The following is an 11495-nucleotide window of genomic DNA, read 5'->3' on the forward strand; positions in this document are numbered from 1 at the left end:
CTGAGCTTTACTCCATTTTTAAAAAAGGTGGGGGGAAAAAATTTCTGTTTAAAATGCTTTTTATTCACAAAAGTGTCTGTAAACCGTTTTTCTTTCCCCAAAAACACATTTGTCAGATTTCTGTTTGTGAATATGGAGATTGTATTTACACCACTTTAACTAAAAAAAAAAAATGCTTTCTCCTTCTCCATTCCCCCCATTGTGTTAAATTAGATACAGTGCTACTCAGTTTTCTTTCAGTTTGTTGGGGTCTTCAACTCAGATTCTTTTTAAAGGGCAACTATATGTCATCATGATTGACAAACCAGCTTACACAGCTCTTCCTTTCAGGAAATGGTACCGGGCAAGGGCAAGTCCATTTTTCTAGTCTGGTGGGGCTTTTGGGGAGGCTGGCCTGTGCAGGGCCCCTCTTAGAGACAGCAGACACATGTTCCCTGTGCTTTCAGCTTCATTTTGTGATATACCAGCCTGAGGGGTTCTCCAGAAAGTATGCTTTGCAATATTTGTATAAAGTATGTCACTATAAAAGCATAGGAATTTTAAAACCTGAGTGCAAGGATGTACTTTCTGATCTACTTACTAATGGATAAATTGATTTATTACTCAGTTTCCACAAGTCACTGGAATGTGTATCATGCTGCCACCCACTGGATACACTGGCCAATGGCAGAGAGTTTCTGGACCAAGAACAGATATGTAGGGTAACAATGTGCATTAAGTTCCCTGCAACACAGGGAGCTCTGATACTGCTAAAATAAAAGGCATAGGTCTGCTGCAGTAAGCGGCACAACACCTCTATGTCATGGGAATAACAATACAAAGATATTTTTATATACATGTCCTTTAATAGGCTTGCAGAATTATAATAGGCTGAGATCAGAACCCTAAGATTAAAACTTCTGAAACTAAAACCACTGAACTTCCTGTGCTTTCAGTGGCCTCAAAGCAGGTGCTTAATCTTGAATTCCAGACAAGCTTTAATTGCATAAAAACTATGTGTACTGCCAAACAGAGTCTTGTGTAGGCTGCCATGGGGGCTACCAAATAGCTAAAGCCCATATTGCACCCCCAGAAAACATTTTGCATGCTTGTGGTGCTTTCCAACTCTTTTTACATTTGAATGTGACTCTCAAGTAATCAGCAGGGAAACAGGACTGAGCACTGAGGGGTGCAAATCTGTATGGGTAGTTAAGTAAAAGTTGATATTACTCAGCTGAGAATGTCCAGCATGTACATGGGGCGATATGCAGTATGGTGATATGCTCAGTTCAGTGGGTGATTTCGGGCTAATTTGATCGTTTGGCCCTAGGGCCAAATAATTGGATTAAAATGGTAAGTATATTGGCCATCGGACCAAGAACCATATAAAAGACCTGACCAACGGGAAAATCAAACCTATATACCGGTAGGTCAGATATTGATTGGGGGTGCCCATACATGGGCAGATAAGCTAACAAATCGGTCTGAAGGGTCCGGAACATGCAGCTGAAATTTGTCTGTGTATGGCCAGTTTATAGGTATATACCCTGCTTAGTGATTGTATTCACTGAGGGCAGTCCAGAATTACCAGGCAGCGAGATAACTTCATTTATAAATGTAGGTAAAAGGAGTGTGGTGTTTCTAGCGCCTCCCCTCTGTTGTACCCTAGGCACTTGTCTCTTCTGCCTACCCTTAGTTCCAGCCCTTACTGGGGGTGGCAAGCAGATTGGTACTTTTAAATGCACCCAATGTGTTTATCAATAATCCCTGTAGAGTCAGACGCACAACATTAGTTACACAAATGGTGCAAATCTCATACTTGTACTTTTTTGAGTAAAATTTATTAAGGGTTATAGACATATTGATTATGAAGATCTGATATTTCTTCTTTTGGACTGGGGACTGTTAGTTGTGTCACTGCTATGTCTTTTTTTGGCACTAATTGGTCCCATTTGGCACTAAAGGTCCCATGCCAATTCCCTGCGGGCACAAATTCTGGATGGTTTACCATGAACCTTCTGCTGCCTTGAAATCTACTACTCCCAGTACATGTGAGAGCCAGGTAGGCATGGCAGGTATAGGATCCCTGTGCAATAACATCCAGAAAGTTCAGAATTACAGAAAGGCCATCTCCCACAGACTCCATTATAAGCAAATAATTTGAATTTTTAAAAATGATTTCCTTTTTCTCTGTAATAATAAAACAGTACCTTGTACTTGATCCCAACTAAGGTATAATTAATCCTTATTGGAGGCAAAACAAGCCTATTGGGTTTATTCAATATTTGAATGATTTTTAGCAGACTTGAGTTATGGAGATCCAAATTATGGAAAAATCCCTTATCTGGAAAACCCCAGTTCCTGAGCATTCTGTATAACAGGTCCCATATCTGTACTAGTTTTGTACCTCAGACTGTAATCAGTTATCTGAAGAACACAGGAAGCTGGAAAACCTGATGATGTCCTGGTTCATTCCTAAACTAGCCCATCCTTCAATATAATGATTGATTTCTTTCCATGTGGACAAGATGGCAGTGTTTCTGGTGTGCAGAGTACCGCCCTAACAGCAACTCACCATTCCATGAGCCACAGCAACAAGATCTTTCAGGAAAAACAAAGCTGTCTCTGGTAACCTCAAGAGCCAATTTTCTGTTTATTAAAACAGAAGGAAAATACTATAGCAAACTGAAGTTAGAACCAGTACATAATGAAGTATCCTTCTATATCCTCCCTTGTACAAAAATGGTTTTATTTTAGGGCTTAAATTTTCATTCTTGGTCAAATAATGTATATAGGGTTTTGTTTGCTATAATAGAGAAGGAAAGGAATTTTGGTTTTTTTGCCAACAGATTAGCCACATTAGTGCATTTTAGAATGCTATATTTATTCTGCAGAATGCTTTACCATACCTGAGTAAAAGCTCCCTCTGTATGTATAAGACAGCAGCTGCCATTTTAGCTTGGTCTTGGTAGCTTCCTGCTGTAGCTCTGGCTGAAGCTCAGATTACAGCTTTCTGCTGCCAACCATATAGTAAAGTAATATAATATAGTTATGTAATATAGGTTATTTGTTAGACACCATAGCCTTAATCTGAATTACATGCTAGTCATGGGAAGAATACTCATAAATTTTAGGGCTTGTTTAAAATAAGTTCTCCAAAAATACATATTACCGTGTTTGTGAGTAGATCAGAAGGGAAAAAAAAAATGGTATGGTGACGACCATACAATAAATGATGTGATCTGTCATGAGACATTCAAGGTGCAAAATATGCTACTATCAGCCATTTTTTGCACTTTGCACACTATGTTTGGGTGTGCACTTCCTTTTCTTTAATAAACCACTGACTGCGTTAGTGCTGCATGTCATTGAAATGCACAAGTTACAGAGCGGAAGGAGCAGAAGGCTTTCCTTACCACATGCTCTAAGGGCTGGGGATTATTGAGATGGCACCCCCTGCAAAGCGCAGTGTGGTCTTGTACATGCTAAGCTGAAAAGCCAATTGCCATGTCAATGTTTTTAACTGCTCTCATTTACTGTAAAAAGTTACAGATACCCTTTAGCATATGGTAAACTGTAGCAAGATTGTAAATGTGCACACAGGGCAGATTTTGGCCCCAGTACTGAGTATTTTTACGCAGAAATCTGACCTAGGTTCAAACTGACAGATGTCATGTGAGTGTAACAGGCAGTAGTGGAGTCTTCTCTGTGGGTACTTAGGCTTGTGCCACGCACAGTGTATTTTCAGCCTGCAGCCACCAGGTTAGGGAACCATTATCAGGAGCGCTTTTCTTTAAACTGGTCTGCAAAAACCTATATTAGAGGTCTGATCCTAAGGGACACAGTGCACATGTGCATTAGTTTAAAAACTAAGCTATCAAAGGCTGTGCTGTTATCTATCTCACATTTACTTGATGGATGCAAAAAGGGCCCTGGCTAGAATGTAAAGTGGGATGGGATACGCGGAGAGGAAACTTCGGCAAATTGTGGCGCCACGTATGCCATCCCACCGGCAATTTACATTCTAGCCGGTGGGATGGCATTGCGGGGAGATTAGTCGCCCGCTGACTAATCTCCCCATGCTTCACAACCTTTACAAGGGATCATTTACAAACACAAAACTGTGAATGCAGTGATGACATTCACTAAAGGTACTTGCACCAATACATGCTCCTTGCACTTGTGCAAACTGCTGCAATGAATAGTGTGCGCAATGACATGAATAGACACCACAGAGACCCAGAGTATTTCCAGCCTGGATGTGCCAGTAATTGCAGGTTTCTTAACTGACTTGTAGCAAGTAACTCACAATTTTAATACTGTTATTTACACTGTGCACTACAAGAATGGTGTCCCATTCAAACACAGAGGAAATACTGCATGGTGTAAACTTAGGGTGCAACTTACCAAAACAGACACTACTTTGTACATTGCACGCAAGTTATACACATAAAATTACCCTGGCGTTCTGGGTGGGCATTGTGGGTAAAAAATCATGGTGATTTCATTAAAAAAACTCAACTGGCGGCAAAAAAAAAAAAAAAAAAAAAATATACTGGAACATTTTCCAAATAAATTACAAATAAATTAACAAAACCAGACATCCACAATTCTTTGCAAAGGATAATTGAAGTGTCTCCTGCACCCAAAATGTGGTTATCTACTGATACTTTGGACCACTCAACTTAATATTGCTTGCCAAAACGCCTTGGTAATCTCCTCATTTGATGATGCCATTACAAGGGCAGCAAAGCAAGCCCAAATCATCAGCAAACCTCCTCCATGTTGTGCTTTACCTATAAACTCTAGATTTATTTCATTGCTCCACAGGACATTCCCCCAAAAGTATTTTGGTTCTGGGGTGTTTTTGGCAAGCTCTGGAGTGAGGTCTTCCTGGTACTCCCTGCTACAAAGCTCTCTTTTCATTGATAATAGATGGTGTGAATTGAACCTGTTGTACCTTGTGCCTAAAGGTCAGCTTGAATCTGTCTGGCATCTGATATAGGGTCTTTCAATACAATTTGAATAGTCCTTCTCTTATCAAATTTTCTCTTGCATCCAGGAAGACTGGCTACTGTGCTATGGGCCTTAGGGCAAAAACAGAGGGAGTGATAAGTCGCCACAATTAAAATAAAAATCTTTGTGTGTACAGTTTGCTGTATGGGACAAACTGGTTTGCTATAGGTGTCGCGATTGGATTTTTAAAAGTTGCGGCAACTAATTGCCCCATCTGTTTTTACCCTTAAACTTCATGTACAGTGGACACAATACATGTTTTTGTATCTGTTGTTCCTTCTCAGACTGTTCTGACACAGCCAATGCAAAATCACAAAAAAAAACATAGTATAAAACCAAATACAGGTATGGGATCCGTTATTTTGAAATGCGTTATCCATGAAAGCTCCAAATTACAGGAAAGCCATCTCCCATAGACTTAGAGATTTACTAATCCACGAACGGACCAAAAGCGTCCGTACGCGTTTTTTCGTAATGATCTGTATTTTTGTGACTTTTTCGTCGCCGCTGCGACTTTTTCGTATGTCCCGCGATTTTTCCGTTGCTGTTACGACTTTATCGTATATTTTCCACGACTTTTTCGTCGCCGTCGCACAAAAAAGTCGCGCAAAATACGATAAAGTCGTGGCGGCGACGGAAAAATCGCGCAAAATACGGAAAAAACGCGACAGCAACAAAAAAGTCGCAAAATTTTCGTTTCCAATCCAATTTTTTCCCATTCGGGATTCGGATTCGTGGATTAGTAAATGTGCCCCTTAATTTTAATCAAATAATTCTAATTTTTAAAAAAGATTTCCTTTTCCTTTGTAAATAATAAGACATTATCTTGTACTTGTTCCTAACTAGCTCCAGGTCCCAAGCATTCTGGTTCACAGGTTCCATAGCTGTATGTGCAAACATACAGAAAGCTAGACCACAAGATTCACCCATAATTATTTATTACAAACACATATGCATAAGCAACAAGTAAAAAAAAAAATGCTGGGTAGACTTCATTTGGTCATTCACTGAAGTAAGAAAATAAAAAGTCCCAAACATCAAGACAGGAATAACTATAATGTTTGATATAACATAATTTTTCTTAAAAAAATACTATTAGAGTTCCTTCTGCACCAACTTTTGTCATGAAGTACGCCTTTAAGTAACTTCTATGTTTGTAACTTTGTTGGTGACTCTGGACCTGCGAGGTATGCACTCCAGATCATAACGACTCTCATAGATTGTTGGGCAAATCTGCCAGTGATTATTCCTGTAGATTCCTAAATAGGTATAAACATCTGGTTTGTAAGCCAGGAGACACTTTATACCAGAGCTGCGAATGACTGCGTCAGTTTGCATGATGCTTTCTTCATCTGTGAAGTCTTGCGTATATACACAAATAACATGCTTACTGTCTGTCTGGAAGGGGCTCACTTTGGCTACACTGAGCTGCCCCTCGACCACTGCTTTGGCGATGCCACTCCAGGCATAATCCACTTTGAAACCAGTCTCAAGATGCATAAGCCATTTCCCTGAAGTGACCCCATAGTTTAGAGCAAGTTCTTTTATAAGTTCATAGTTTATTTTACGCCCTGTACTTTGCAGTTTGTCCCAAGCATCTTGAAGTTCCTTACCACCCTCCACTTGTGGGCAATATCCTGGACCATACACTGCTATCCATCCCACTGGACTTGCTCCCTCCTCTGGGTTTCCAAAACGGGAGACTCTGGAAGGGCGATACGTTTCCAGCCACTCACTGAACTCAGCTCTTGGTGTTTTTCTCGCATCAAAAATAATCCATGGGTCCATGTCAGCAGCCATTGATTCAGCTGCATGTTCTTCTGCCCCAAGAGCCCTCCCTCTTTCTCCTTCCTCGTAGTCTGCCATTTTTAACAGCTGATGAAAAAGAAAAAATAATTGAAATCAGAAGGTACAGACCTATGAGGAAGGGTAAACTAAAAAATGATTTTTCTTATTCTATCTTTGTCTTCAAAGGGAATAATCAGAGATATATTGTTTAATTCTATAATAACACAGGACAGCAGTTAAATATTTCTCTGCAAGCTATTAGCAAACCAAGGGGACTTTTCCTGTTTGTTTTTCATACCCAGCTCACTAACATAACCAGTTTTTCTGTTCTGGCTACAAGCCACTGCCTCGCCAACTCAAAATATTGTATTGTTCCAAGATTATAAATACAAAAGGAGAATTTGTGGACACAGAATTATGGATAGAATTAAATAAAAAAAATTTGACACATGGCAGAATCTGCAGTATTTCCTTTAGACAGAAGGTAACGTAGTGTTCAAATGTTATTATTGTGCTTGGATGGAGGAGTCATTTCTCTGGAACTCAAAGGGTGAAAGGCAAGTTTGATTTGCCAAACTGGGAGGAGAATGCCACAGTGTCCTTTGCACGTGTATTAAATGTATCCTATGGCAAACTCTGGTGAACTGGCCTTTCACCGTTTGATAATTTTACCTCATGGTCTTGCAAAGTACATCAGGGTCAATTCCCCTTTAAAGTAAAGATTCCTTGTGATTTTAGGTCTACTGGCTGGCTAAATGCTGGCATATCAACAAACTGCCCTGAATAGTAAACCTTAAAGGGGTAGTTCACTTTCAGACTAACTTTTCATAGTTTTTGAATTATTTGCCTTCTTTTTCAGACTTTTTCCAGCTTTCAAATGGGGGTCACTGACTACAGCTGCCAAAAACTATTGCTTTGTGAGGCTACAATGTTATTGTTATTTTATGTTACTTATCTTTCTGTGTAGGCCCTTCTTTATTCATATTCCTGTTACTTTTACAAGCCACTGTTTACTAGGTTAAACTGGGCCCTAGCAACCATATGGCTGCTGAAATTTCAACCTGGAGAGCTGCTGAACAGAATGCTAAATTATTAAAAAAACGCAAATAATAAAAAATGAAGACCAATTGCAAGTTGTCTCAGAATAGCCTTCTCTACGTCATACTAAAAGTTAATTAAAAGGTGAACAACCACTTTAGGCTAGCAAAATCAGGGTAGTTAGAAGAACAGCAACAGCAATTTCAATGGATGTCATTAGGTATGTTGGGGAGCAAGGTGTGAATCCTATTTCTATTTAATTTTTGGGTAAAATAACTAAAGGCATTTAATCACAAAAAAACCCTGACATTGCCATGAATAAACATAAAATAACAATGAAAGAATCTTGATGTGAGTTCATCTAAAATAACAACTAGTGATATCCACACTCAGTTTTCATTCAATTGATCATGAGAATAAAGGACCTGTTATTTTAGAAAGTGCCTAAAACCGCAGGAGGAAGTTTGTTCAGAAAAAAAAAGTGAATGGGATTTTGGATTCTCTGAGCATTTTTTTGCTTTCCTGCGAAAATATTTCTTCCCTAGGCCCAATTTATTTTAGAACTGAAACAACTGGTTTTGCAGTAAAGCCCAAACACTGTTTTTTAAAATTTTGGGCTTTGACTCCACATAAAAGCTACGCTCTTCAGCGTAAACTAACATAGCAAAATCTGCAAGGCACAAAACCAGTTTTAACAAAATTCTGCCTATATGATACAGAGAGCTGGCTTCCTATCTTTGAAGTAGCCTTTAAAGAAGCCTTGCAATAGTAGAACTTTGCTTGCTGAGTAAACAGACACACCTGAATCTGACAGATTCAAATAAGCAGTGTAACCAAAGGCTTAGGGGCCCAAGGCAAAATTTGTCCTGGGGCCCCTATGCCATAGGCTCCTACCATACAGGGCGGATTCTTGGCCGGCGGATAAACACAGATGAGAATCCGCCCCTACGTTTCAATAAGTTCATTGCTGTGCCTGCACCCGGGGCCATTGCACAGGCCCAGCTGCAGGCACACTAAGCATCTGTTTATCTGCAGACTGAGAAACCACCCTGTGTGGCAGGAGCCATAAGCTTGCAGTGTTGCAAGCCCCAGTGCAGTTGCACCCACTGTTTCTCTGTTAGTTACACTACTGTTCTGAAATGTATCACTTTGTAGTGCCAGGCAGACGTTACCATATTTTGTGATCATTTTCACTACAGACTTTGGATGGAGTTTCTATGGTATAGTAAGTAAAGAACTCTATTTTGAATAACCAAATCATTTTACTGAACTTTATTTCAAAAATGCATAAAAGTGGAAGCAAACACAAATATTTTATATACCCAAGGGAATAGAAATGTGTGGCATAACTTGAGCTCTGCTCATCTCTTCTCTACTTCCCAGAAAACAGACCAGTGCCTTATCTGAAATTCATTGCTTAAATAAAATTTGCCCTTACCAGGGCCAGCTTATCAGAGTTTTTTTCTGGATCGCTAGCATATTTGCATTGATCCGTTCATTTTAAATGAGTCTATGGTTGACTTACAAATCGCAAAAAAAATAAAATAGCTTGAATCCTGAAAAAACACTTCCCATTACTTCTAGCCAAGCTCAACAGGGTTTTATCAGGCAAATTTTTTCAAGCGATTTTTTAAAAATGTATCTCAAAATGCATATAATAAGATAATTAAGATCAAGTGTATCAGCATTTTATCACATTGAGGCAAAACAAATATCTTAAATTTTAATAAATTTGTCCTTATGCTGGGAATAAGGGAATGGGAAAGAAATGACTGCAGCCTGGCATGTGTGCAATTAGATCTAGGCATGCAAATGCAAGCAGGAAATGTGAGAGATGGTTGTCTGCTCTTTGTGCTCACTGCTCCATTCCAGCAGCTGCCTATCTGCGTGGCTGCATTTATTAACCAGAAAGACAACAATGCAATTCTAACTTCCCCAGACCAGTGAGGTTTCTTCCCAGCACCAGCCTAAAGGTGGCCATACACGAGCAGATCCGCTCGCTTGGCGATGTCGCCAAGCGAGCGGATCTTCCCCCAATATCCCCACCTACGGGTGGGCGATATCGGGGACCATTTAGGTAAAAAAAATAATAATCCGATCGTTTGGCCCTGGGGCCAGACGATCGGATTATGTGAGCGGCAATGGGGCAGTCGGATCGGGGACCGCATCAACGAGCATTAACGTGTTTGAAAATAATTAAAACATGATAATTTGTTGTCCTGTACTAATAAAAGTGATATCTAGTATAAGTAAATCTAAAGCAACTGGACTTGCTAAGTAATCATTGAAGACAGCTGCTCGGATGAGTATTGAAACGTCTTCAATGATTACTTAGCAAGTCAAGTTGCTTTAGATTTATTTATACAGGTATGGGATCCCTTATCTGGAAACTTATTATACAGAAAGTTCCAAATTAATGAAAGGCCATCTGCCATAGACTCCATTACAAACAAATAATTCCAATTTTTGAAAATTATGGAGATCCAAATTACAGAAAGATCCCTTATCCGGAAAATCCCAGGTCTTGAGCATTCTGGATAACAGGTCCCATGCCTGATATACCATGACCTGGATGAATGAAAATCTTCATAGTCATATAGTAAAACTGATGTGTTTGCTTCAGAAATGTTATTATTGTGTATATAAACACACTGCTGTGTAGCAATGGGTAGCCATTAAAGATGGGAAGGAGTAATGCACAGGTTTACAAATAACAAATTAGCTCTGTAAATACAAGTGTATTCTGTTACACTTTCATTTTTTGGTATTGTTGTTCTTTTAACTTTGTATGAATGTATTATATCACTATGTATTTTATATATATATATATATATATATATATTTATTCATGTATATACACACAGAGAATACATACTTTGATCATTTATGTAGTAGGTACATTTTAATATTTACATTTATTTTAGTTATTCTGTGGATCTCCACGAACACATATGTATGAATGTGTCTGGATTTGAAGAGAATGAGAGAAAGAATAGCTTGTAATATATATATATATATATATATATATATATTATTTCTTTCTCTCATTCTCTTCAAATCCAGACACATTCATACATATGTGTTCGTGGAGATCCACAGAATGATTAAAATAAATGTAAATATTAAAATGTACCTACTACATAAATGATCAAAGTATGTATTCTCTGTGTGTATATACATGAAAATATGAAACCATTTTCAAGAACTCCTAGAAAGCTACAGAGTACACCTAGAGGAAAAGAAGGCGATGACCAGGAAAACAGGTAACCTAGCCTATTCCAATCACTGGAAATGTACTCATTCCTTACAAGATTAAGCGATTCGAAGTCGCGTCGCTGCAGCGTCCCACTTCCTGTACCAGGCCGCGTTGCCGCGGAAACAGTGACATGTTGGGTTGCTAGACAGGGAGGGTTTTGTTGCTTCCATTTTTTTCAAAAAACTTTATTAACTAGAGGAAGCCACTAACACTGAAGAAAAAATACAGTATACTGTACATTAGTGCGCGGCTGGCTTCAACCCAGCACCTCAGGGTCGGCCGTCCATGCACTTTACTTATATTGTGGCATGTGCATCATCCAAACCAAACAATACAGCAATATTTCCGAGTTCAGAGAAAAACAAAAATCGCATGGGTTTTGTTACAGCGGGAAAGTGTGCCGCTACAGAAGCATTTT

General features: G+C 39.1%; 1 protein-coding gene across 1 annotated transcript; it reads right to left on the minus strand.

Annotated features, from left to right (window-relative positions):
- Nucleotides 1-5916: 5916 nt before the first annotated feature.
- c11orf68 (chromosome 11 open reading frame 68) lies at nucleotides 5917-11493 on the minus strand. Its single transcript, XM_031900692.1, has 2 exons — nucleotides 11130-11493; nucleotides 5917-6870 (listed from the first exon to the last, which is right to left on the minus strand). Exon 2 carries the CDS (start codon nucleotides 6859-6861, stop codon nucleotides 6133-6135), a length of 729 nt encoding a protein of 242 aa, XP_031756552.1. The 5' UTR covers nucleotides 6862-6870; nucleotides 11130-11493; the 3' UTR covers nucleotides 5917-6132.
- Nucleotides 11494-11495: the final 2 nt, after the last annotated feature.

The sequence above is a fragment of the Xenopus tropicalis genome, chromosome 4 (genome assembly GCF_000004195.4).
Source record: "Xenopus tropicalis strain Nigerian chromosome 4, UCB_Xtro_10.0, whole genome shotgun sequence".
Taxonomy (NCBI): Eukaryota; Metazoa; Chordata; class Amphibia; order Anura; family Pipidae; genus Xenopus; species Xenopus tropicalis.

What these genes read in the sequence shown, in the direction of transcription:
- c11orf68 (XM_031900692.1), bottom strand. Translation starts at nt 6,861, where the DNA reads ATGGCAGACTACGAGGAAGGAGAAAGAGGGAGGGCTCTTGGGGCAGAA.